The 27,035-nt window shown below is 45.7% G+C and overlaps 2 protein-coding genes across 3 annotated transcripts; both read left to right on the top strand.

Annotated features, from left to right (window-relative positions):
* Nucleotides 1–95: 95 nt before the first annotated feature.
* On the top strand, nucleotides 96–13,247 carry Pxmp2 (peroxisomal membrane protein 2). Its single transcript, XM_021163327.3, has 5 exons — nucleotides 96–384; nucleotides 2,686–2,793; nucleotides 5,420–5,582; nucleotides 9,506–9,625; nucleotides 12,905–13,247. The coding sequence occupies exons 1-5, from the start codon at nucleotides 263–265 to the stop codon at nucleotides 12,971–12,973; spliced, it is 582 nt and encodes a 193-aa protein (XP_021018986.1). The 5' UTR covers nucleotides 96–262; the 3' UTR covers nucleotides 12,974–13,247.
* A 4,436-nt stretch (nucleotides 13,248–17,683) lies between these two features.
* Pgam5 (PGAM family member 5, mitochondrial serine/threonine protein phosphatase) lies at nucleotides 17,684–26,826 on the top strand. Of its 2 annotated transcripts, none has more exons than XM_021162442.2 (6): nucleotides 17,684–17,918; nucleotides 20,266–20,444; nucleotides 21,506–21,631; nucleotides 21,712–21,800; nucleotides 21,899–22,029; nucleotides 25,516–26,826. In XM_021162442.2, exons 1-6 carry the CDS (start codon nucleotides 17,731–17,733, stop codon nucleotides 25,664–25,666), a joined length of 864 nt encoding a protein of 287 aa, XP_021018101.1. In that variant the 5' UTR covers nucleotides 17,684–17,730; the 3' UTR covers nucleotides 25,667–26,826. The 2 variants fall into 2 exon arrangements, with proteins under 2 accessions (XP_021018101.1, XP_021018100.1); XM_021162441.2 differs by having other exon boundaries at nucleotides 21,896–22,029.
* Nucleotides 26,827–27,035: the final 209 nt, after the last annotated feature.

Raw genomic sequence — 27,035 nt, 5'->3', positions numbered from 1 at the left:
CCCATCGCCCCGCCCCGCCCCGCCCCGCTCCGCCCCTCGGCTCTCCAATCCTCCGCCGAGCACGGAGGGTGGGTCGCAGGGACCGGGGGAAAAGAGTGCGCTAGCTCGCCGCGCGCGTGGCGGGACGGCCGAGCTCACTGAGGGCCGAGGAAGGGCAGAAAATGTCAGGCCGTCCCCGCCCTGTGCCCCGTGTCCCGGGCCGGGTGCCCGACTGCCTAGCTGTTGGGTGGGCGCCCGGGGCGACTCAGATATCCGGACCGCGATGGCACCTGCGGTGTCCAGGCTGCGGGTGGAATCCGAGCTCGGATCGCTTCCCAAGCGAGCGCTCGCCCAATACTTGCTGCTCCTAAAGCTCTACCCGGTGCTCACCAAAGCAGTCAGCAGGTGGGTGCCTACTGGGAAGTGGGGTGAAAAGGAGGGGTGCCGACAGGGGAGACTCTCCTGCAGGGGAGGGTAAGAGAGGGGGCGTCAGCAGACCAAGCAGCTCAGATACTGCCGGAGCAGCAGTGGATCTCAGCCTGTACGTCGGGAACCCCTTAAAGGTTGAACGACCTTTGCACAGGGGGTCACGTATCAGATACCCTGTATATCAGATATTTATGTTACGATTCACAACAGTAGCAGCATTGCAGTTTAGAAGTAGCAGTGAAAGTAATTTTATGGTTGGGGTGACCACACCATGAGGAACTAACTGTATTATTAAAGGGTCACAGCGATAAGAAGGTTGAGAACCACTGCTGTGGAGGAAGGCAGAGTTCTTCCTTAAGGTGCGACCCCATTCTGCTTAGCCAGTAAGTGCTGTTTGTGTGTTGGGCCCCAATCATTAGTTAGCCTTTGCAGTCTGAGTGTTGTGAAGACCCGCGAGTCAGGGACACATTCTAACCCTGAGCAACCCAGGTACGGTCGCTGGTGAACTCTGCCCTTTGAATTACCTCGTTCGATTTCCTAATGAGATATCCTTGTTTCTGTTCATTTTCATTAGTGAGTTTTGTAGCTTCTGTATTAACTTAGCCTTTCCATAAGTGTGTGCAGAGTGCTTCCTGTGCGCGGGCACATTGCTGTGATCAGAACAGGCTCATAGACTTCTTCTCTCGGAGCTAAGAAGAACGAGTCCATCTTCCCACCCCACCCCCACCCCCGCAAAAGGCAGATAAATGTATAACTTAGAGCAGTTAGGGAAATTTCTCCTGGGTTGTTGACGTTGGTCAGAAGCACAGAGAGGAGAAGCGGTTGTTTACAGGGCACAGAAAGTGCAAAAGTTCTGGAGGAAGAATGCAGGGAATGTCGGAGGGGTGAAGAGAGGACTCTGGTGGAGAAAATGACCAGGGAGAGTAGATAGGAAGAGGTAACCAGGGATCAAGTCAAGAGGATCCTTATGATCCATACTAAAAGTTTTGGATTTATAGCTTTTTAGAAGACAGCTGTGGTGGTTAAAGCTAGTTGTCAACTTGATAACATTTAGGAATTAAGCATGCCTGAGGGGCTTATCTTGATTATCTTCGTTGAGCTGGGAAGATCTGCCTACTAGGGGCGCCACCATTCCTAGTTGGTGTCTGACTGGAAGTGGAAAAAGTGAGCTAGCTGAGCCTCACACATTTTCTCTCTTTTTTCATTGTGGGTGTGATGTGAGGAGATCCTTCAACCTCCTGTTGCCTTGACTTCTCTGCCTAGATGGACTTGAACCTTTAACTGGGAGCTGAAATAAGCCATTGTTCTCTTAAGTTGCCTTTGTCTCATTTTTTTGTTTGGTTTGGTTTTTGGTTTTTTGCAACATAAAAAGAAACTAAGAGCCCTGCGTGGTGGCACACGCCTTTAATCCCAGCACTTGGGAGGCAGAGGCAGGCGGATTTCTGAGTTGGAGGCCAGCCTGGTCTACAAAGTGAGTTCCAGGACAGCCAGGGCTATACAGAGAAACCCTGTCTCGAAAAACCAAAAAAAAGGAAAAAAAAAAAAAGAAACTAAGACAAAACCCATTCTTTTAAGAAGCAACTGGTCCTATCTTCTTACTGAGAATTTAAAATTTTACTAAAGGAGTGTAAAGTTTACACACAACTACTATAGAAGTGGTTTTTTTTTTTTTTTTTTTTTTTGAGAGAGAGAGGGGAATCTCTGCCCTGTTTCAAATGTTTATTAAAAAACTACAACATAGAGTTATTTGCTTAAATACAGCCCACAGACCATGGTCAACTATGGACATGTCCTTGTGAGGATCCCTCCTATTGCCTTTTACACCCATGCCTTCAATGGAGCAGCTGTGGGGATGTTGGAAGGCACCTGGCAGGTGGACGTCTCACTGTGCTCATCTGTGGCTTTGACTTTAGGTCATAGTGCCTCTATCTTCTGGGGCTTTACCTAACTAAGCAAGTTACTTCAATAGGGACTCATCCCATGATCTACATAGCAAGATCTTTTTTTGTTGTTGTTGGTTGTTTTTTTTGTTTTTTGTTTTTGTTTTTCGAGACAGGGTTTCTCTATATAGCTCTGGCTGTCCTGGAACTCACTCTGTAGACCAGGCTGGCCTTGAACTCAGAAATCCGCCTGCCTCTGCCTCCGAGTGCTGGGATTAAAGGCGTGCACCACCACGCCCAGCTCTACACAGCAAGATCTTACAGCAGCTGGGCTATTGCCATGCGGGACAGGCCCTTGTGTCTGCTGCTCATTTTCTGATTGCCTCTTTCTCTACAGCGGCATTTTGTCAGCCCTTGGAAACCTTCTGGCCCAGACGATTGAGAAGCGGAAAAAAGATTCTCAAAATCTAGAAGTCAGTGGGCTTCTCAGATATTTAGTTTATGGGTAAGTACCACAGAGAGCTGCCTGCCAGCATTAACCCTTCGGAATACGTTGGTTTAAAAAACCTAATTCTGAGGCTGGAGGATGGCTCAGCTAGCAGTGCTGACTGCTCTTATAGAGGACCCAGGTTTGATTCCCAGCTCCCATGCAGTTCACAACCATCTGTAACTCCAGTTCCAGGAGGTCTGATGACTTCTGACCTGGTAAGGCCCCAGACGCATATATGGTACACAGAGATATACCTGCAAGCAAAATATCCATGCAGAAGAAATATAAAGCAAAAAATATAATTAAAAAACAAAAAGAAAAAAATAATTGTTTAAGGAGCATCAGAGAGCAGGTGTAGTGTGGTGCATGTCTTTAATTCTAGCATTCAGGAGGCAGAGGCAGGTGGATCTCTGTGAATTTGAGGCTAACCTGGGCTACATAGTGAAACCCTGTCTCAAACAAAACAACAAAAAAGAAGTATCAGAGGTCGAATATGATGACAAAGACTTCAAGCTTAGTCCTTTGGAGGCAGAGGCAGAGACAGTGGTATTGCCACAAGTTCCAGGCTGGCTCATGCTGTGTACAGAGATCTGCCTTTAAAACAAAATCGTCCCTGAGTTCTTTGGCCACCACTAATGAGATGGCTCGATGATTTGCAAATCTTTCCAATTGGAGTGATTAAAAAAGAAAAGAAAAGAAAAACGAGAGAAAGCTGGAAGGTGATGGCACTCACCTTTAATCCCAGCACTTGGGAGGCAGAAGCAGACGAGTCTCTGAGTTTGAGACCAGCCTGGTCTACAGAGTGAGTTCTGGGATAGCCAGGGCTACACAGATAAACCCTGTCTCCAAAACAAACAAAGGCACAAACTTTGTGTGGATGTGTGGCATTAGAATTAAACCCAAGGCTTTGTATCGGTTACCACTGATCTCACATATCATCGTTATTTAGTTGGGTGTAGTAGTGCATGCCTTTAATCTCAGTACTTGGGAAGCCATCCTGGTCTCAGTGGTGAGTTTCAGGTCAACCAGAGCTACACAGTGAGACCCTTTCGTAAGCCAAAATAAATAAATAAGTAAATAAGTAAATAAATAAATAACCAGAAAGACTATTCCTGGGTGTGTGTGTGTATGTGTGTGCGAGCACATGTATGTGCCCACATGCATATGCATGCGAGTGTAAATAAAAGAGAGTCTGAACCTCACATATCCTTTGCACTCTGTTGATCCCCTTGCCTCCTGAGTGCTAGGTTTATAGATGTGCACCACCATGTCTATGTGGCCCTGGCTGTCCTGGAACTCACGGTGTAGACCAGGCTGGCCTTGAACTCAGAAATCCGCCTGCCTCTGCCTCCCGAGTGCTGGGATTAAAGGCGTGCACCACCACGCCCGGCCTTTTGTGGGGTTTTTTTGTTTGTTTTTTGGGATTTTTTTTCAATGATGGGAATCAAACCCAGGACTGTTTGTTGTTTTGCAAAGTACTCTTGCATGCTTGGGAAGTACTCTACCATCCGAGATTCACTCCAGACTCCACAAAAGCTTCCAAGAATAATAACTTGGGCCACTTATTAAAATGTTTAAAAAGCCACATCCCCCATACTTTGGCAAGTAAGAAGATCAGTTAAGGTACTGATCTTGGCTTCCTAAAGACTTCAGTTGTTTGCCTTACTGCGGCCAAAAGAAAGTCCAATTGAAAACCTTGTTTATAGACTTTGGTAGAATTGAAAGACCCGGGTTCCTGCCCTTCCCTCTATTACTGTACTTTGTGAAACTCAATCTGCTGGACTTGGCTCATTCCCAGGTGAGCCAAGTGTGGACTAGAGATCAGCGCTTTAGGGAAGTCAGAGGTGATACCAGGTTTTCTCTTGCCAGTTTCCCCTAAAAGCTTGATAAAAGGGCTGGAGAGATGGCTCAGTGGTTAAGAGCATTGACTGCTCTTCCAGAGGTCCTGAGTTCAATTCCCAGCAACCACATAGAGGCTCACAACCATCTGCAATGGAATCTGATGCCCTCTTCAGACAGCTACAGTGTACTCATATGAATAAAATAAATAAATCTTTTTTTTTTTTTTCTTAAAAGCTTGATGAAAATCTCCGGGAGCTGAGCTATGTTTGTCTGTTTCTCAGAACCTGTTAAATCAGGAGGGCACAGATGAGGACAGATGGCATAAATGCCTGGACCACATAGGAGGCAGATGAGCATATACCTCAGCCAGGGCCATCATTATGGCTGTCCCTGCTCACCAAATGGAAGAACTGGCAGAAGTCACTTCAGTCTTTTTGGGCAAAAAGACTTGCTGAAACTGACTGAAAGAAAGTTTTTAGCTGGGCGTGGTGGTGCACGCCTTTAATCCCAGCACTCGGGAGGCAGAGGCAGGTGGATTTCTGAGTTTGAGGCCACCTTGTTCTACAAAGTGAGTTCCAGGGCAGCCAGAGCTATACAGAGAAACCCTGTCTTGAAAAACTCAAAAAAAAAAAGAAAGAAAAGTTTTTCCCCCCTAGAATATCTTTATAAATCTGTGTGGTCAGTAAATACTTTGGGGGAAGAAAAGAGGGCTTAGGGCTTAAGGTGAATCTTGGTGTGAGGACCAGAGATGGAAATGTAGAAAGAACCACAGTGATGCTCACACCCCTGTGGCGTCCAGGTTGTTTGTCACAGGTCCACTGAGTCACTACCTCTACCTCTTCATGGAATACTTGGTCCCTCCTGAGGTTCCCTGGGCCAGCGTCAAGAGGCTCCTGCTGGATCGCCTGTTCTTTGCCCCAACTTTTCTGCTGCTGTTCTTCTTCGTCATGAACTTGCTGGAGGTGGGTGTTTGTCCTGGCATGTGCTGTATCTCTAGTTAAAAGGCTGGCGAGATGGCTCAGCAGGTAAGAGCATGGACTGCTCTTCCAAAAATGCTGAGTTCAAATCCTGGCAACCACATAGTGGCTCACAACCATCCATAATGAAATCTGATGCCCTCTTCTGGAGTGTCTGAAGACAGCTACAGTGTACTTAAATAAATAAATAAATAACCTAAATAAATAAAAATATAAAAAGTTCACTAACACATGATTCTGAGAAAGGATGTGTATAGGCTTTGCCAAAGAGACCTGTGCTGTAAAAATCTTTTTTTTTTTTTTAAACCTACTGAGTTCACTTAGTGCTGCATGTATGTGCGTGGGTATAGGTCTCTCGGGGGTTGCATCCCTTTAAAAAATACTCTTTCCTTCCCAGAAACATCTCCAGGAGTGCCTCAGCTGAGGGGAAGACTTTCCAAACCTCTCCCCTATCCATACTGGGGTTTCCTGGCTCGGCCTTGTTTGGGTCTTACACATGGAGTGTAAGCTCCTATGAGTCGATGTGTACAATAATGCTGTCCTGTTCAGCAAACGGTGTTTCCCTGTTTTCTCTGTGTGTCTGTGTGTTGTCGTGCATGGACTGCAGGATGTATGTAGAGACCAGAGGACAGCCTGTAGGAGTTGTTGGTTTCCTTCAACCATGTGGGCCTCAGGGATTGAACTCAGGTCATCAGGCTGAACAGCAAGTACCTTTTACCTCAACTTTCGGTTTTCATGTTTTCCATGTAAGTATGAGCACAGGAGTCTTAATGGAACCTGTCTGTCCTTAGTAAAGATTATGAGCCTCATAATCCATGTAGTGGTTGTTGTATGTGTTGTGGAACTGCCCTTAGGTGTCTCAGCTCCACTTCTGCTCTCCAGGAGGCATATACGCTACTCTGTCATCGACTGACTTCCAGATACTGCCATAACTTTTACTATAGTTTTTTTTCTTTTAACTTGTATGTTGTATATACTAATATGGTTCTAAGCCAAGCTTGGTGGCTTGTGCCTATGATTGCCATACTCAAGAGGCTGAGAAAGGAAAATTGCCACAAGTTCAAGGTTCCCCTAGAGTACCAGGTGAGATCCTGTCTCTAAAACCTAAATAAGGCCTGGTGAGATGGCTCAGCGGTTAGGAAGAGCGCTGACTGCTCTTCCTAAGGTCCTGAGTTCAAATCCTGGCAACCACATAGTGGCTCACAACCATCCATAATGAAATCTGATGCCCTCTTCTGGAGTGTCTGAAGACAGCTACAGTGTACTTAAATAAATAAATAAATAACCTAAATAAATAAAAATATAAAAAGTTCACTAACACATGATTCTGAGAAAGGATGTGTATAGGCTTTGCCAAAGAGACCTGTGCTGTAAAAATCTTTTTTTTTTTTTTTTTGGTTTTTCGAGACAGGGTTTCTCTGTATAGCCCTGGCTGTCCTGGAACTCCCTCTGTAGACCAGGCTGGCCTCGAACTTAGAAATCCACCTGCCTCTGCCTCCCAAGTGCTGGGACTAAAGGCATGTGCCACCATGCCCGGCTGTGCTGTAAAACTCTTGAGGTAGCCTGAGATGTTGCAAAAATCCTTTGCCGAGACTTTGTAACTATCAGGTGAATATACCTTTGCTTGCTTGTTTGTTTTTATCCCTTTATTTGTAAGATCAGATATTTTTATATGCCAAATGCTGTGTATTCCATGAACTTTGCTTCTTTATATTAGTGGTTTTCACTTTTTTTTTTTTTTAAAGATTTATTTATTATTATATCTAAGTACACTGTAGCTGTCTTCAGATGCACCAGGAGAGGGTGTCAGCTCTCATTATGGGTGGTTGTGAGCCACCATGTGGTTGCTGGGATTTGAACTCTGGACCTTCGGAAGAGCAGTCGGGTGCTCTTACCCACTGAGCCATCTCTCCAGCCCGGTTTTCACTTTTTATTCTTTCGTGGAAAGATAATCTTTGAGACAGGGTTTCATGTAACCCAGGTTGGCCTTGAATTTGCTGTGTATCCCAGGCTGGACTTACACTCCCAATCCTCCTGCCTCTGCCTCCCAAGTATTGAGATGACAGATGTGCATCTCTGTGCCATTTTTTTTTTTCTTAGACTGACTTGTGTATTTGGATAGATTAAGATTAATAGTCCTTTTCACAAGTACAAGTATCAAATCAGTTTTCCATTTTTTAGGTGTTTCAAACTATTACATAAAATGAGATGTCTATGTAAAGGTAATGTGTAAACTTGTATAAAAAAAAGCTTGTATGTGTGTGCGTGCACATGTGCCTGTGTTTCCGTACAGAAGTTTTAAAACTTCATAATCAACTCTGGTACTCTTTTTCTCTTTGGATTTTATGATGGAAAGATAATATAAATATTCTTAATACTACTTTCTAGTGATTGTGTGGTACATCTTTTTTTTTTTTTTCTAGTCTGCATGTATGTCTGGGCAGCAGCTTGCTTGGTGCCCATGAATGTTAGAAGAGGGCATTGGATCCTTTGGAACTGGAGTTATAGACAGTTGTGAGCCTCCATATAGGAGCTGGGAATCAAACTGGGATTCTCTGGGAGAGAGTCGGTGCTTTTTTACCACTGGACCATCTTCAGTGACCTGGACCAGCAGGCTATTCTTCAGGAACAGGGTCTGAAGTAGGAGGTATGGGGTTGTGAAATAAAGAAGATAGGAAAATTAGGACCAGGAGGTCATTCATAAACTGATGGCTCATGCAAATAAATTTATTAAAATTACAGCATCTTATATACAGGTTTTGGTGGGGGTGAGACAGTGTCATGAACAGAGCTCATAGCAGCCTTGGGACTGATAACCAGAGCTCCTTTAGGTGGGAAGAGTTGGTTTCTAAGGTTCTGAAGCTCCTCAGAGGCCCTGGCCCCAGGCCATTTCTGGTTCTGTTTGGCTTATTCCTGGTTTTAGAGAAAGAACTGTGTTCCTTCTCCATACTTCAGGACCTCAGGGAAACCTAGTTGGCCTGGCTCTCAGCATTCTAGCTCTTGTTTGATGCGTCTTGATAAGAGTCCAAGAAAAGTAATTTATACTTTCCTCTTCTGTCTTTTGAGTTTTATATTTGTTTACCAGGGAAGTAGACCTCTGTTTCCATTTTTCCACTTATATCGCTTATTGTCTCCCACTTACTGTAATCCTCGGTGTTCCAAAATAATTTTATCATGTTCTCACTTTCATAAATACAGGCCATTAGTTAGACTCAGTTCTTTTTCTGGGGTTTCAGTTTCATTGCATGTTGATTTGGTTTTTGTACTACTTTCATTTTGTTTTGTTTTTTTTTTACTATTGTTTATAGATTATTTTAATTTCCATAATTTTACAGTTTTCAAAAAATAACTGTGGCAAAAAGCAGGTGCTTCTATCCATTTTCAGTGTGGTTGCTCTTAATACATTCATTCTTTCAGATAGCATTTATTTGGGGGTCCTCTCTTAAAATCTGATAAGTTTTGACGGGAAAGTAAGCATCTTTGACAGTTACTGTAGGAAGCCACAGCACAAATCATCATCAGATAGCTATAAGGAGCTGATGGGGACAGACTCCACCCAGTATGGGAGGCAGCGTGTCCCTGAGCTGTTATCACTGAAGATTTTCCACCAGGACAGTTGACTCCTTTTAGCTGCAGAGTAGTAAGTGCAGGTGTGTTTTCAAACATAGTACAGGTTCTACAATTCATTGTCAAGGTCAGGGTACCACACTACAATTGCTATGGATGGAAGGGCCACATTACAGTTGCTATGGATGGAGGGCCCACACTACAGTTGCTATGGATGGAGGGGCCACACTACAGTTGCTATGGGTGGAGGGGCCACACTACAGTTGCTATGGGTGGAGGGGCCACACTACAGTTGCTATGGGTGGAGGGACTGCTCACAGACTCCCTTCCCTTCCCTGCAGGGGAAAAACGTCAGTGTCTTTGTTGCCAAGATGAGGAGTGGCTTCTGGCCTGCACTGCAAATGAACTGGAGGATGTGGACACCTTTGCAGTTCATTAACATCAACTATGTGCCCCTGCAGGTGAGGCTGGCTTGTCTCCACTGAAGGCCTTTGTCACTTTTTTCTAACAAATGGTAGTACTCTCAAGCTACGTTGTCACCCATCTCTGGAGGTCTGGTCTATCATCCCTGATCACTGTCCGTGAGCTCTAGATTCAGAGCTGGAAAACTGCACAGAGACTCCCAAGCAGCTGTTTCATCCTAGCGTTTTCTAGTCTGGGTTGCTTCAGCTTTAGCTGAACAGGCAGATATAACAGTCAAATGCAGTGGAGCAGGTAAACAGGAAAGACCATGGCATGGAGCAGGGTCTTCAAAGGGCTGGTCAAAGAGAAGGCCCCTTGGAGGTAACCGGGAGAACTGCAATGCTTATAGACACAGAGATGCTGCTGAGGAAACTGCCTGCTGAAGGATGAGTGAAGCTGTTGGCCTTGTACAGTGCAGAGCACAGGAGAAGCTGTTGCTATTGCTATTAGAACCAAGTACCTATTGGTTCAGCGTTGTACAGTGCAGAGTGCAGGAGAGTGGGTAGTGCCCATTGGTTCAGCGTTGTACAGTGCAGAAGACAGGAGAGTGGGCAGTACCCATTGGATCAGCATTGTATAGTACAGAGTGCAGGAGAGTGGGCAGTACCCATTGGTTCAGCATTGTACAGTGCAGAGCACAGGAGAGTGGGCAGTGCCCATTGGTTCAGCGTTGTACAGTGTAGAGCACAGGAGAATGGGCAGTGCCCATTGGTTAGGTGTTCTGCAGATACTATCATGTGTGCACTGCTTCAGGCTGCTCTGTACAACTGTCCTTGTGCCAGGCCCATCCCCTATGTTTCCCTAAGACCTCCCTGCAACTGGAAGGGTTCACAGTCCCAGTAAGTCTGCACAGTGGGTGGCAGGATCCTGCTGAACCTAAGGGGGAAAGGCCGTCCGAGATGCAGCCTTTTCCTTCTCTAAGGGCATTCTTCTTCTGGCTCTGGGTCTGATTCTGCCCAGGGAACCCGCACAGTTCTTCCAAGAATTGGTAGTAGGTACCTCTGCCAAGTTCCAGACCCAGGAGCTAGGTCTGCACACACTAAAGAAAAAAAAAAAGGTGAGAGCATTGATACCCAAGTTGCCAACCAGGGCTGTTCTTCTAAACAGGTCTGTCTTTGGCAGCAATCCTAGTCTATTCCAGGAACTTAGTCCTCTTCTGTGCTGTGTTAAACAGCTTCTCTATAGGAAGCTCACAGACTAAGGGGCCACTGAAGGAGGAACACAGTAGGGTCAGCAAAGGACTCCCATGGGGTAAAAGAAGAGGGAACTTGGCCAGTGTGCACACACATAAACATTTATACCATAAACATACATACTATGTAGACTACACTCTATACACAGACCACATTATGCACACATACACACAGTGGCACAGGGAGAGAGAGAGAATGAATGAATGAGTGGACACATATACACATCATTCTATACACAGGCCTCATTTTATACCACACAATATAGTACTTATCCATATGCCTCACTTCATAAATATTACTTAACAAGCACACACCAAGACCACCCACATTCGTATATGCATACATGTATCACATAGACCACAAAGTAGGAAAAAACAAGCAAGCATTTCAGATAGAACAAAGGGCTGGTCAACCATAGCAGAAATAGAAGGAATTTAACCTTCACCCCCTCCCCAAACCCTCCCAAGCAGAGGTCCAACTTGAAGTAAACTTACCAGTGGCCTTCCTAAGAGCCATATTGGGATGGATTAGGAGCCAAAGCCAGATTGCTCTGACTTAAAGAGTGTGTGGGAAGCACACACTTCACAGCTCAAGGCAAGCATGCTGGTGCCTGTAATCCATCACTCTGGAGGCAGAGGCAGGAGGACCAGGAATTCCAGGCTGATAGAGAGGTCTTGAGGTCAGGAAATAATGTCATGGTTACAAAACTATGTTATAAAGCTGGGTGTGATGGCGCACATCTGTAATCTCAGCAGCTGGGAGGCAGAGGCAGAGGCAGGTGGAGCTCTGAGTTCAAGGCCAGCCTGGTCTACAGAGTGAGTTCCAGGATAGCCAGGGCTACACAGAGAAACCCTGTCTCCAAACCAACCAACCAACCAACCAAACAAACAAACAAACCCAAAACTATGTTATGTACAGATATAGCTGCCTCTGAAATGGGTGGACATTCAGGTCCAGAAAGAAGGTCCCCCAGAGCCATCTTAGGAGGGTGAGAGAATGGGGCTCACTGGGTGAGTACAGAATTATGCTTAGGTGGGTGCTCTTTCTCTGTGACTTCAGAGAGTTGATATGTATGGTCAAAACTGCTTGGCCTTTCTCCTCTCGGTCTGAGCAGAGAAGCAAGTTAGGTATTTGGAAGAAAATAAATTTCTGTGTTAAGAAGAAAACCCTCGGGGGCTGGTGAGATGGCTCAGCAGGTAAGAGCACCCGACTGCTCTTCCAAAGGTCCTTAGTTCAAATCCCAGCAACCACATGGTGGCTCACAACCATCCGTAACAAGATCTGACTCCCTCTTCTGGTGTGTCTGAAGACAGCTACAGTGTACTTACATATAATAAATAAATAAGTCTAAAAGAAGAAGAAGAAGAAGAAGAAGAAGAAGAAGAAGAAGAAGAAGAAGAAGAAGAAGAAGAAGAAGAAGAAGAAAACCCTCTTAAATAAGGTTAAATAGGGAACCCTCTTAGTTATGAGCCTGGTACTGTTTTGCTCATAGTACTGGAATCTACACAAAGATGACAGACCCTAAAAGGCATCCTGGAAAGATACAGAGGGGTTGGTGAGTCGAGGAGTGGGGAGGCTAGAAAACTGCTTCAAAGCAGGGGTATGAGGTTAGGCTTAAGGTTTTAGTTTTAGACAGTTGCACAGGAGTGCTTGAGGGACAAGGAAGTTATGCGTCAAGTATTGTTAAGCACTACCTTGTGCTCCAGTGCCAAAGACTCATAATTATCAAGCTAGGGAGAGATTGTTATTGTCACAGAGCTGTGTGCCTAGAAGAGAGAGCGCCTGACTGAAGGTGCTTTCAGGCAGGTTAACTCTGGATGATTGGAGCAGGCACTGGGGTGGTGGTGGGCTAGGCTGATCCCAAGTCACAAGGAACATTGTTAGGAGAGGGTGATTTCTACTCCTACCTCTGCTGAACTCTAACAAACCTTGTTACACACTAAAGGCTCTGGGCATTCAGTAGTGGGAAGGTAAGGTAGATCAAACAGCAAATAATTGAAGGGATAAATTCCATCTTGGGTGACTAATGTGTGAGGGATGTGGTCCGGATTCCCACTCAGGACTTAATGATTGTTCTCTTGGCAGTTCCGGGTGCTCTTTGCCAACATGGCAGCTCTGTTCTGGTATGCCTACCTGGCGTCTCTGGGGAAGTGATGTCAGATACACCGCGGAGGAGGTCTGGGGAAATCCATCCACCAGCAGCAGAGAGCAGAATCCATCATTAAGGACACCATCTGACTAAAATGATGTGATTCACGATGCCTTAAAATTACAGAGGGAGGAAATGTGTGGGTGTCAGAATCATGTGCTTCAGAGAGTCTTGGTGGAGTTAGTCTAAGTTGTCACTGTGAGCAAAGAGATAATCTTAGTTGTCACTGTGAACAAGGAGATAAAAGGTCAATAAAAGGTGATGCAGCTGCGTCCATAATGGGTGTGGTTTCTCAGAACAGTTGCTGTTGCTTGGAGAAAAAGGCATGGCCAGATCTCTTTAAATTCTTTCAAGTTGTGCCAAAGTGCAACAACACTTACCACGTAAGTATACAGTTCGGTAGCAGGAAGCACAATCATGGCACGTTGTAAACATTACCAGCATCCATTTCTAGGTGTTTTTCATTATAAAACAGAACTGTTCCTATTAAACACCAGCTCCCTATTCTTCCCCTTCTTTCCATCCCAACACCCACCATTCCTCTGTTGTCTTGAGTGTGAGCCTACAAACCTCATAGGATCTGTTACTACAAAAAAGGAAAAAAAAAAAGATTCATCCGTATCATCGCATGTCAGAATTCCCTTCCTTTTTAAGGCTATACATTCGAAAGTGTATCTATACCATGTTGTGTTTATTCCTATGTTAGAAGACCCCCTGCATCATTTTTTTTTCAAAACAGGGTTTCTCTGTGTAGCCCTGGCTGTCCTGGAACTCACTCTGTAGACCAGGCTGGCCTCGAACTCAGAAATCCGCCTGCTTCTGCCTCCCGAGTGCTGGGATTAAAGGTGTGCGCCACTACCACCTGACTCTCTACATCATTTTTAAGAGTTGGTCATTCAGATGCTGGTGTGGATATGGGTGTGTAGACATTGTTCCTATACTGGCCCTCACCTTAGGACACTGACGAAAATAACCGAGCCCATGATTGATACCAGTTACACAATTTACAACATAGCCCTAGCTTGACACGTTCTAGTCTGTCCACCTTGCTTGCTTGTGATAGAGATCTGGATCCCATACACAGGTCTGGAGACCAGCAGCTGCAGTCCTAACTGCTTGGGACATGGAGGTAGGAGGATAGCTGGAGCTCAGGTGCTCAGGGCCAGCCTGGGAAATGCAGTAAAACTCCCAGCGTTAGATCCCCCCCGCGGCCCCCCACCCCCAGTTCTAGAGATGAGCCATGATAACATTTGCTGAGGGATTTCTGTGCCAGCAGTCTTCCGAGTCCTTTGTGAGTCAGCAGCACTTGATCCTATAACAATGCTGTTCTTTGCATTTCACGAATGCGAAACCGAATTCAGGGGTCCAGGTGTAGTCTCTGATGTCTTTTTTTTTTTTTCCTTTTCACGTTGTTGGGTTTGAAAACACTAGCACACTTTACCACCTTAGCATGTGGCCTCAGAATGTCAGTGATAGGCCAGTATGGTGAGGTCACTAAAGTAGATTCAGGTGTTTGTTTGTTGGTTGGTTGGTTGAGCCATGGTATCAGGTGACCAGGACTACCTGGCTGGCCTTGAACTCACTGTGTAGTTAACAGTAACCTGGAATTTTTATAAAGTCTTACATTGGAATTTTAATTTTTTTGAGTAAAGTTTTCACTAGGCAATCCTGCCTGGCCTGGAATTTGCTGAATAGATTAGGGTGGCCTTGAATTCACAGAGATCCACCTGCCTTTGACCCAAGAGTATGTGCATTAAAGGAGTATGTCATCATGGTCAGCCATATCCTGCGTCTTCCTCTAAAGTCCTGGACTTACAAGCATGTCTTACCATGTCTGTCTTCTTTGCTTTAAAGTGGTGTGAATTCATATTTCTGGCATATCACAGCCCACATCATTTAGCTCATTTAATACGTATTGGTTGACACAACTACATATAGAGAAAGTCAGAATGTACTTTTCTAGTCTCCTCCACTCAGACATTATCATTGTATTTACAAGTGGTTAAATGAACAGGGAGTTGTTTTGGTAGGTAAGAGAATAATCTTTCCCTCATATTTGGTTCTAGATACTTTGGCCAACATTTCCTTTATTTTTAAAAGATTTCACTTATTTTTGTTTTATGTGTACGAATGTCTGCTTGAGATTATGTCTGTATACCATGTGTGTCCACTGCCCTTAGAGGCCAGAAGAGGGTTTTGGATCACCTGGAACTGGAGTCACAGACTGGTGCTGGAAATAAACTTGAGACCTGTGGAAGAGCAGCCAGTGCTCTTAACCACCTCTCTGTTCTCCCCCAAGTCACCCTCCCTTTTTTGAGACGGGGTCTTATGTATTCCAGGCTAGTCTTGAACTCCAAGGATGCCCTTGAACTTGTGAATCTCCTACTTTCATGTCTCATTTGTTGGGATTACAGATGTGCTCCACTATACCTGATTTAGGCAACACTGAGGATGGGATTCAGGGCTTTGCATAAGCTAAACAAGCTCCCTACCAACTGACCTGTGTACCCAGTCTACCAGTATCTATATATAAACCCATAAAATGCTCCTTACAACTGCACCGTCACACGGTGTCACAATTCTGCATGCACCTCCGGCTTATTCTGTCCATTACGCCTTTTCCCTTACTCTGCAGTGATAAAGAGGAGTGCAGAAACAGAAGCAGTTTCCTGAGATGAAGCAACACATTTATTTGTTTACAAATTTAATGCTCAAAATAGCCACGTAAGCCAGGCTTGGTGGCAAGGGCCTTTCCCCCATCACTCAGGGGACAGAGGCAGGTGGATGTCTATGAGTTTGAGGCCAGTCTGGTCTATACAGCATGCCCCAAGGAATCCAAGTCTACACAGTATGATGGGACCCCCCCCATCTCAGAGGAAGGAAAAAGAAAAGGAAAGAAAGACACAGAAAAGGACACCTAGTTCCAAGAGGACAGACTGTGGGAGTCCAAATAATTTAAGGTACCTAGAATACAAATCAGAGAGATCTACATCCCTGTGGGACAAAGAGGCAGTAAGGAAGCACTGTTAAAGAAGAACTATACTGTAGCCGGGCGTGGTGGCACACGCCATTGATCCCAGCACTCAGGAGGCAGAGGCAGGCAGATTTCTGAGTTCAAGGCCAGCCTGGTCCACAAAGTGAGTTCCAGGACAGCCAGGGCTACACAGAGAAACCCTGTCTCAAAAAACAAAACAAAATAATAAAAAAAAAGAACTATACTGTAATTTTGTTACAGATTTTGTCAGGCACATACCCTATTGATGCTTCCTGTGAAAGATTAAAGCATCTAACAGGTCCTGCTCTGGTGCCTGGCTGAGGTCCTGTCAGGAAAGCAGCCTCTTAAGGACTACTAGCCACACTGCCCTCCTGGCAGCCAATTTAGATATTGGGGCTCACTGGGCAGACACCTCTGCAGTCATATGGGCAACCAGAACCTCCATGGAAGACTTGCTCCAGTCATGATCTGTCCAGACAGCCTCCACCGACACTGAGCAAGACAGCATGGTGGTGAATTCTGATGACCTTGCAATCATCTTATCCAGGTCAGAGGGGAGGCTCTCCCTTGGTAGCTCTGCAGAAAACCTGTGATTGATTCAAACGTGCATGAAGGACTGCCAGGATTGGGGCTAAGACCCTTGCCATAACCCTTTTCTCTTTATATATAAGCCGACTGAAACTCACTTTTCAGTCAGTGGAAATGCAGCCTCTGTATCCCTTTTTTTGGTATGTCAGGCTTTAGAGGGTTTTTGTAAAAAAATTTAATTTATTTTTATCAATAGTAGGGTAGGCTGAGCTAGTAACACCAATAAGGCCTAGGCTAGAGAGAATAGAGAGCTGAGGTGAAAGAAGGCTGTGGAAAAAACAGATACGGTTGCTAAGACTTTTTTTAGGGAGCTGTCTAGCCAAAGGACCAACCTTAGCCATTGTGGAAGGCCAAGGGTTCTGAGAATGTCTGAGGTTAGAGGTTCATTCAGGAGCAGTAATATTACCAAATGCCTGCTGCTGTTCATTGCTGCTCAAAGATGAAAATTATAACAGCTGCCAAGTGCTGGGCCTCTTGGTAGTTAAAGCCCAAAGTAATAAGCCCGAGCCTGGAACTGTAAATCACTGGGTCTACCAGTTTAGTCCCTAGGCCTTGGGTACAATGGCCCTGGAATAGCAGGTGGACACCTTTCCTACACAGAAGGACCCGGTCAATTGATCAATAACAACTTGAGGGGTAAAACTTGGAGGCACGATGGTAGGTGCCAGGGACTAGGGATGAGGAATGGAGGGTTGATAGTTGAATGAAGAAGGTTCTTAGGGAAAAAAATGGAAAGAATTCTGGAGGTGAAAGTTGAGAGTATGCATACGCTTAAAGATTACAAATGAAAACATAAAAACTTCAGATTGAAGTGCCAAACTTGAGGTTTTTCAATTCATATAAACCCAGTGCCTGCAGGCAGATTTCTGAGTTCGAGGCCAGCCTGGTCTACAGAGTGAGTTCCAGGACAGTCAGGGCTACACAGAGAAACCCTGTCTCGAAAAACCAAAAAAAATATATTAAATAAATAAATAAACCCCAGTGCCTGATTTCCACCCACTGGGTCACACCCACTAAAGGGCAGGCATCTGCGCTACTACCCTGCGACCACCGGCAGGTGGCGCCCCGGGGCCGCGTTTCCTGATTCGTCTCGGGGGTGGGGGAAGGGGTGGGACTTCCACCAGCCGGAAGCGGAAGCGTGTCCCTGGTGTCCCGCCGTCGGGTCGCGCGATTTGCGGCATGGCTTTTCGGCAGGCGCTTCAGCTGGCGGCCTGTGGTCTGGCCGGTGGCTCGGCCGCTGTTCTCTTCTCGGCGGTCGCGGTAGGGAAGCCGCGAGGTGGCGGGGATGCAGACACGCGGGCGACCGAGCCGCCGGCCTGGACGGGAGCGCGAGCCGGGCGCGGCGTCTGGGACACCAACTGGGACAGGTGCGGGGACGGGAGGTTTGGGCTCGGGCCTGCTTCCTCATCTCCATCCCGGGATGGCGGAGATCGGTGCCCTGAAGGGAAGGGGACGCTGTGTTTTGAGTTTGTGTGAATCAGTGGCCGTGCCTGGATGGCGCACCTCCCGAGGGTCTTCGCGCCTGGGCCACCCGTCTCTCTGAGGGACCTCTACCCTCCCGGACCCCATCCTCGAAGAGTCCTTGTTCAGGGACAGTGCACCAGAAGGTCTTTGTCCCAGGACCACCATCCTCTGTGGGCCTGAAATTCCAAAGGATTAAGTCTTACTCAGAGTCAGGGTCTTGATAGACAGCCAGGTTTGCCTCACAAATTCTCCTCCTGCAGCTTGGGGAAGATTGGGACTGCAAGCATGCTATCCCTTCAGAGGCCAGAGAACCTGTGCTTGAAGTAGAACCAAGGGTTGGGTTACCCATGGAAGCCGGGTACAGTGGCATGTATAGCGAGTGGCATGCAGCTTTAATTCCAGCACTGGGAGTCAGAGGCAGGCAGAACTCTGAATTCTGGGCTATATAGAAACATCTTGTCTCAAAAAAAAAAAAAAAAAAAAAAAAGAAGAAGAAGAAGAAAAATGAAATGACCTGATTTTAAATGTTTCATATTTGCTTGCTGTGTCTGCTTCCGTGGATGGATTGGTACAGTGACTGGATCCTTGTTAGGTGGGGAAGGATGCATGACAGATGGATCAACAAGTGCCGGAAGGGACTAAAAGGGGCATATCCACTTGGTTTCTTTCTGGTATGCCTTCCTCTCTGACAGTCGTCTCCAAATTTTGTCTGGTTCAGCCCCACACACAGCCCTGTAGCTGCAGCAAGACTTTGGCCTGGTCTGTATATGGGACTAACACCCCAGGTTAGCCTGCTCAGATCGTGCTTGAGCTGCCACCACCACACTTTCCAGACCTTCCACTTCCACCATTGTGTTAATTTGGGCAGGTTTGACTTGTCCTGTTCCTGCCTCCTCCATTTAACTGAGTAGCTTCAGTTTCTTCAGCTCCTGCTTCCACTCCGCTAACTATAGTCCTCAACATTGTGATGGCCACTACCCCAGTGACTGCTGAACACTTACAGTGTGTTTAGTGTGACTTAGAAAAGAGCTCTATTTTTATTTGATTTTAAATTAATTATAGTAATCCCTCTGTATGCTGGGGGATTGGGTCCATGATCCCTGAACATATCAAACTCTGTGGATGTTCATGATAATGAAGTATTTAAAGATGACCTAGACATCTAGCTTATCCTGTGTACTTTAAATCATTCCTAGATTATTTATCACACTCAGTACAATAAAATTGCAACCTAAGTAGTTGTTAAATTATATAGCTTGAGGTTTAAAAAAAAATCACATACAAAAAGGTCTGTTTAGTTCAGATGCAAACTTTTGAGTATTTTTTGATGCCCGGTTGATTGAATATTGAGTGTGGAATCTTGAGCTACAAAAGACCTAAGTATAGTTAGACTTACTTACTCAACCTGGCCTTTTGTGATCCTTCCACCTCAGCATTTCCAGAGTGTGAGGAGTCCAGACTTGTACTGTGAGAAAGCACAGCCAAGGTCCTGTGCCTAGTATTTTTAACTTACGTTAGGGATGTTAGTGTATGCTCGCTTGTACTCCTCATACTTGGAAGGCTGAAGTAGAATTGTTGTGACGTCAGCCTGAGCTACACTGAGAGGGCCTGTCTTATTATCACCAGCAGAAGTAGTAAATGAATGAAACAGCCCCAAGACTACTGGAGTCACACACACAGTACAGTTCTAGACTCCGCTGCAGTGCAACTACCCACTCTCACATCTCTTGACACTGCTTGCTTATTTGCGGCATTATTGGGTTTCTCTTTTTTTTTTTTTTTTTCCTTCTCATGTGCTTGTGTGTGAGATCACATGTGTGTAGGTCTTTGGGAAAGCCCGGGGTAGATATGGAAATTGTTTCTCTCAATCATACTTCTGGATTATTGTTTAAGGCACGGCCTCTCAGCTAACACAAGTAGCCTGACTAGACAGCTTCTTCTGGGGGTCTCCACGTTCTGAGGCTGCAATTATAAGTGGGCCATTATACCTACCCAGTATTTATATGGCTTCCTAACTCCAGTCTTCCTGCTTGTATAACAAGCACTTTAACCTGTGAGCCATCTCCTCACCCAGCCTGTCTTCACCAGGATCATGAACCTGAGGCTTCATGTTATATGCAGGAATAATGTATGTATCACCCAGAGCGAGGCTAGGCTCTCTGGCCTGGGCTTCTCCCCCAGGCCTTTTCCCAAGCACTGAAAGGTGTCTTGGACAAGAGGTCATAAGATAAGACACACTTTTACAATTAGGCGAGAGCCACTGTCCCTCGTTAACCTGAAGAAAAGGAACGTGGAGTCTGGAGAAGACGAGCTGACATCCAGGCTGGACCACTATAAAGCCAAGGCCACAAGGCACATCTTCCTCATCCGGCATTCCCAGTACCATGTGGACGGCTCCCTGGAGAAGGACCGCACCCTGACGCCATTAGGTACGACTCCTTGGTTGGTCTTGAAGTCAGTTACCGACTGAACCTGGGATCTAGGCCTTCTCTCTGCTCCTCCTCCTCCTCCCCGCCCCTCCTACCTTTCAGCATGGTGGTGATGCAGACAGACTCTCATTATGTAGTCTGAATTCCTGATTCCCCTGCCTTGCTTCCCAAGTAGCTGGGAAGGTGAACATGGTGGTGTGCCGTTCCATTTTAAAGTTTATTGATAGGTGGCATATTTCCCATTTGTATAATACTCAAAAAAAGTTGGATGGTCACAATGTCTCCAGGATTCTCCTCTAACAGATTGTTTCTCCAACCTGAGGAGTTGTTCTGTGGCTTCTGACCCCTGGGCATAAGCAGGGTATCAGGTCTCCACTGTGGTGCAGGTTGCTGTATCCAGCAAAAAAACTCATTTTCAAAACAAGGAAAATGATTTCTTAGAATGTTTTCAGCTATATGCTAAAGCACATTTAAGGAAAAAGCATTTACTATCACTGTCTCCTTGTGACCCCTGAGAATCAGTTTGTAGTTTGAGGCAGGCCTTGAACTCATGGCAACTCTCCTGCCTCAGCCTCCTGAGTGTTGGGAGTACAAGTCTGTCTGCACCACTAAGCCCAGTTCAGTTTTCACTTTTTTCTTCACCTTGTTGTTATGTTGTATCTATTGTCATGAGGCAGTGGGCTACCATGATGCTGAGCCTTGATTTTGTTCTACCTTATCAGTATTGGGAATTGAACTCAGAGTTTTGCATGTTAGGCAGTTCTATCAGTGGGCTATATTATATTCCCAAGTGGAACTTGATTTTCAACATAGTTGAATAAAAATAGGAATAGCAAAGGGTCTACATTCCACTGCTGTCAAGTTTACTCATGTTGCTAATTGAATCTGGTGTAATTTCTCTTGGGGTTGAGGACAACCGATTGTTTCTTTGCTCCCCAGGGCTCTGACCCTGGTTAGGTCTATGAGGATAACATCTTGAGTGACGCTTGATAGCACCTCACTGTTTATACAGTAAGTGGAGGGTCCTGGTTTATGACATTCACAGGTGTTTTTCCTTCCAGGTCGGGAACAGGCTGAACTCACAGGGCTCCGACTTGCAAGCCTGGGATTAAAGTTTAATAAAATTGTCCATTCCTCTATGACCCGTGCAGTAGAGACCACAGACATCATCAGCAAGCACCTGCCAGGTGAGTGCTGGTTGTGTGCTGTGCAGGGGGTAGATTCACTCTTGGGACACCTTGCTGAACAGGGGCCTGCTTTTTTCCAGGTGTCTGCAGAGTCAGCACAGACTTGCTACGGGAAGGTGCCCCCATTGAACCGGATCCACCTGTCTCTCACTGGAAGCCAGAGGCTGTGGTAAAAAATGCCATCCCTTGTGCCATTGGATGAGGGCAAGGCCTGCCGTTACCCTTGTCTGCTTCCACACTGACAACTCCTTACTCTGCTCCTAGCAGTATTATGAAGATGGAGCCCGGATTGAGGCTGCCTTCAGGAACTACATCCACCGAGCTGATGCCAGGCAGGAGGAGGACAGCTATGAGATCTTCATATGCCACGCCAATGTCATCCGCTATATTGTTTGTAGGTAAGTGCCAGCAACCATGCATTCCTTGGGAATACTGGTGAAGCCTGGTCAGTTGTCTGTACAATACCTCTGCTCTATCAGTGAAAAGTCCCCAGTGAAGCTGGCCATGGCAGTGTATAACATGATTAAGGAGCTGTGTTCTGGCCTCCACTACCTTATGAAAACGGTGAATGTCTAAGGCTTTTCAAGACAAGGTTTCTCTGTGTAGCCCTGGCTGCCTTAAAACTTACTCTACTCTGGCTTTGAACTCAAGAGATTCAAACGCCTGCCAAGTGCTGGGATTAAAAGCATGCGTAGCCACCGCCCCTGGTCTGTTTTTTACATATTTGTTCTAGTTGTCTGTTGGTAGATGGTGCCAGTGGCCGGCAACACGGACTTACTCTGAGAGTTTGTTTCCTTCATCCTTTTGGTATCAGAACTTCTATAAGCTTTGTCTTTCTCCATGTTTGTTTGTGAAAAGTTTGGGCACCTTGGGGGTCGTGATTCTTTTCTGCTAGTCCTGTACGTGAGATTGGGCCTGTTGTACATTCTGACCTGTGATTGTTGGTTTGCTGCTCAGTCTACGTAGTGTTTTGGATTTTCTTTACTTTTTATACAATAGGACGTTCCAGGCTCATGCTGTTTCCCTGCATAGATCCTTGTTTTAGCCATTTTTTCATGGGTGCCAGCATAGTAGCCTGCTACCTATCTTTGGACTGTCACCCATGGCATGATGGTGTGTTCCCATCACACCTGAACAGAAGCCCAGAGATGGCTAGGGGATCTCATGGTCACTTAGGCAAGCATCAATCCCAAGAAACTACAATGCTGTAGGGGAGCTGGGAATCCCTACTGGGCCCTTGGAGCTTCATTATCAGATAGAACTGGTGGTGGGAAGGAGGGTGATGTGGTGGACAAGTACTTAGATTAACACTCTCCAGTGAAGGCAAGTGCTTCTAGGATGCTGAGGTCCCCATTGCTTGTCAGGACCCACCCCATATATTCCTCTTAGCATGTGACTAATCCATCCAGGAGTGCCCTGTTTATTTTGTACCTCATTATCATAAATAGTCCCCTTTAACTGACATTAATGATGAAAATGCAGAAAGAATTAACGTGGGAAGAATATTTACGCCATGAAAAAAGGTAGGTAGTTTTTTTTTTGTTTTTTGTTTTTCGAGACAGGGTTTCTCTGTGTAGCCCTGGCTGTCCTGGAACTCACTTTGTAGACCAGGCTGCCTCTGCCTCCCGAGTGCTGGGATTAAAGGTGTGCGCCACCACACCCGGCAAGGCAGGTAGTTTTTAGCTAAACCTCTTCAGGAGTTATCCTGAGTTGTGACTGGCAACACTAAGACTCCATGGCATCTTGGGCTGGAGCGTGGCTTAGTGATGCGTAGCTTGTTTGGTTTGTTAGGAGCCCAGGTTTGATCCTCAACACCAAGGGGGAAAAGGCTTTACTTTTTTTCCCAGTAAAGTGGTGGTGCACACCTTTGATCCCAGCAGAGGCAGGTGGAACTCTTTGAGTTCATGGCCAGCCTGGTCTACTTAGTTCCAGGAAAAGACTGGGCTACACAGAGAACCCCATATGTGCCATAGAGCTTGTGTGGAAATCCAGGACAACTTTGTGGAGTCACTTCTACCTTTATGTGGGTTCCAGGGCTTGAATTCAAGTTGTTAGGCTTGCACAGCAAGGGCCTTTACCCAAGTTGAACTCTCTCATGGATCCACTTTATTGCTTAAAAATATACTTTATGCCAGTTATGGTGGCACACATTTAGTCCCAGCATTTAGGAAACAGAGGCAGGCAGATCTCTCTGAGTTCCAGGCTAACCAGGGTTACATAGTGAGACCCTTTCTCAAAGCAAAACGAAATATACCTTCTGTAAAGTAACCCATGGGTGTGGGGGCATATACCTTCATCCTAGCACTTAGAAGGTGGGTGGGTTTGTTTGTTTTAGGCCAGCCTGTTCTATATCGTTCAAGGTGAGTCAGGCTGCACAGTGGGACTCTATCTATCTTTTTTTTTTTTTTTTTTGGTTTTTCGAGACAGGGTTTCTCTGTATAGCCCTGACTGTCCTGGAACTCACCTTGTAGACCAGACTGACCTCGAACTCAGAAATCCACCTGCCTCTGCCTCCCAAGTGCTGGGATTAAAGGCATGCGCCACCATGCCTGGCTCGGGATTCTATCTCAAATATATAAATAAAGCTTGTTCATGTAAATATTTATGCAGCCCCTTGAGGATATAAAAGCTTTCTAAGCATCAGACCACAACAGTATACAGATGTAGCTCCACTGGCAGAGTGCTTCATAGCATAAACAAAGACCAGTATAGTGGTGCATGCTTGTAATCCCAGAACTTAAGATGTGGAGGCAGGAGGCAGATACTCAAAGTCAGGTATAACTATACAGTGAGTTTGAGTCCAGCCTGAGCTACATAAAACCCATTCTTAAAAAAAAGCCGGGCGTGGTGGCGCAAAAAAAGAAAAAAAAGAAAAAAAAAAAGAAAAGAAAAAAAAGGTGTGTGTGTGCAGGGGAGAAGCAGGGCAAATACTATGTCCCTTTTTCAGTATTAGCCAGGACTCATCACGGGGCTTTTACAGTATTTACATTTTAAAACTAAACAAGTAGTAGCAGGAAATGTCAGGTGTTGGTAAACTAAGTTGAAGTTAAATGGCAGAAGTGACACCAAGCTGCTCAGCAGATAGATATTCATGCATATGTGTCTGCATGCTCTTAGAGGCCAGAAAAAGATGATGCCCTGGAGCAGGTGGTCTGAGACTTTGTGAGCTGCTCAACATAGGTGATGGGAATTGACTCTGCTCCTCTGTAAGAGCAGCTTCAGCTCCTAAACTTGTGCTCTTCAAAGGAGCATGGGAGCTGGGTGTTGTCAAATGCCAGCCTGGTGTATGAAGTGAGTTCCAGGACAGCCAGTGTCACACAGAGAAACACTGTCTTTTTTTTTTTTTTTTTGGAATTTATTTATTATATGTAAGTACACTGTAGCTGTTCTCCGATACTCCAGGAGAGGGCATCAGATTTCGTTACAGATGGTTGTGAACCACCATGTGGTTGCTGGGATTTGAACTCGGGACCTTCGGAAGAGCAGTCAGTGCTCTTAACCACTGAGCCATCTCGCAAGCCCGAGAAACCCCATCTCAAGAAAACAAGAGCACGAACTATGTGCAAGGAAACCATGCAGGGGTCATGTGTCATACCTTTATCCTGGGGGACCAGCCTAGTCCTGCCTGTCAGAAACAGTCACAATGGAAAACTTTAAATGCCGTGATCTCACTAGCCCTGAGCACATTTCTACTTAGTTGGGTTAAGCCCTTGTCCCCAGGTAGAATATCTCATTTAGAGCACTACTGAGGCATTTCCCCTGAGAAACTCTCCTCTGTTACTGGCTTAGCTGACTATCTATTCCAGAAGGCTGTCAAGTTGCCTGAACAAAGCAGCTGGCTATCAACCTGAACTTTTCTGCTAGCATTATTTTTCTCTCCCCAGAGCGTTGCAGTTTCCCCCAGAAGGTTGGCTCCGCCTGTCTCTCAACAACGGCAGTATCACCCACCTGGTGATTCGACCCAATGGTCGTGTGGCACTCAGGACCCTTGGGGACACAGGGTTCATGCCCCCAGACAAGATTACTCGGTCCTGAGGCTGCCTGTCAGATTGCACGCTGTCCTCTGCTGGTGGCCTGACTACAGCCTTCCCTTGTCTTCCACAGCTGTGCTGTGGCTTCATGTTGTCTCCAGAAGAGGATATCTCAAATGTCACGTTTGGGTGCTTTAGTTCTGGCTCGTGCTCAAGAAGGCAACTTAGGAGTTAGATGGCCTTTGAACGTTTTCTACTTTACCATTACCACCAGCACAGCCCTATGAGGTGTGACAGGAGCCTTCCTAGGTAGAAGGCAGGTCTGTCATGGGTACTAGCCTGGCTGTACTGTATCACGTGATTACAGTAGCTCAGCCAAGCAATCCATAACGTCTGGCAGAGACCTGTCTGGTAGTATGGTGGTTGTTTACAGGTGACATTACATTTCATATACTGCAATCTAAGACCTTTGGTTGCTTATTTATTAAAGATTTTCATGTGGTTTCTTGCTTTGAAAACCAACTTCTCAGCTCAATTAAGAGATCCTGTGTTTACTGCATCTGAATGAAGGACAAAGGGGCTGGCTTCCTATATGGTAGATAAAAACCATGGAAGAAGTAGCACTGCAAAAAGACTGTATAAGGTCTGTATAAGGCAAGTAGGTGACAGCCCTGTAAGAGCTTCTTTGGAGGCAAAGATATAGCCCCCACTGACTGACCAGAGGAGGCAGCATATACTTGTAATTCTAGCACTTGGGAGGCAGAAGCAGGATCATGAGTTACTATCCAGCCTGAGTTACGTTTAAAGACCCAGAAAAATATCCCTGACCCACAGTTCCATCTTAGTTTGCTACTGGCTACTGTTAACCTTGGACTTGTAGGTTATTTAGAAATGATGTGTTTACTCCAGATAGTCTGATGACTTAAGAAAAAAACTGGCTTTTATGTATGTGGTTTTTGGTTTTGCTTTTTGAGACAGAATCTTAATTATTGCTCAGGCTGGCTTCAAATTTGAGACCCTTCTCCATCTTGTAAATGTTGGGATTGCATGTATATACTATCATACCTGCTTCCCTCTCGCCCCCTCAAAAACCCAAGTACAGTTTCTATGGCGTGGTTGTGAGCATCTTCTGTAATCAATGCAATGAATTGGAATATTCGATGTACCTCTCTGTCCTCTTTGGGAATAAGTATGTAATAAAATTTTACTTTTTTTTGTTGTTTATTTGTTTTAAAGGAAAAAAAAGTAGTGTTTAGAAACCCTTTCTCAGTGTCTTCCATCCCAGGGCTGACCCCAGGCATCCTGCCTGGAGGACTTCCTCCTACAAGCTAGAAGGCACACTTTAGCTGCCTGACACTTTAGCTTCACAGGAGACAGCGGCTGCTCAGGATTAGTGTGCTACGGGTCCCCACGTGGTACAGACTCTGTAGCAG

The sequence above is a fragment of the Mus caroli genome, unplaced genomic scaffold (genome assembly GCF_978045245.1).
Source record: "Mus caroli unplaced genomic scaffold, Mus_caroli_1 scaffold_4, whole genome shotgun sequence".
Taxonomy (NCBI): Eukaryota; Metazoa; Chordata; class Mammalia; order Rodentia; family Muridae; genus Mus; species Mus caroli.
The sequence above is the reverse complement of the archived record's forward strand: the minus strand, read 5'-3'. Positions and strand labels throughout refer to the sequence as shown.

Excerpts from the sequence above, each read along its gene's own strand:
- Pxmp2 (XM_021163327.3), top strand. The coding sequence starts at position 263 with ATGGCACCTGCGGTGTCCAGGCTGCGGGTGGAATCCGAGCTCGGATCG. Across the intron at positions 385-2,685 it reads CTCACCAAAGCAGTCAGCAG|CGGCATTTTGTCAGCCCTTG; the intron begins GTGGGTGCCTAC and ends CTTTCTCTACAG. Across the intron at positions 2,794-5,419 it reads CTCAGATATTTAGTTTATGG|GTTGTTTGTCACAGGTCCAC; the intron begins GTAAGTACCACA and ends TGTGGCGTCCAG.
- Pgam5 (XM_021162441.2), top strand. The coding sequence starts at position 17,731 with ATGGCTTTTCGGCAGGCGCTTCAGCTGGCGGCCTGTGGTCTGGCCGGT. Across the intron at positions 17,919-20,265 it reads TGGGACACCAACTGGGACAG|GCGAGAGCCACTGTCCCTCG; the intron begins GTGCGGGGACGG and ends TTTTACAATTAG. Across the intron at positions 21,632-21,711 it reads CATCAGCAAGCACCTGCCAG|GTGTCTGCAGAGTCAGCACA; the intron begins GTGAGTGCTGGT and ends GCTTTTTTCCAG.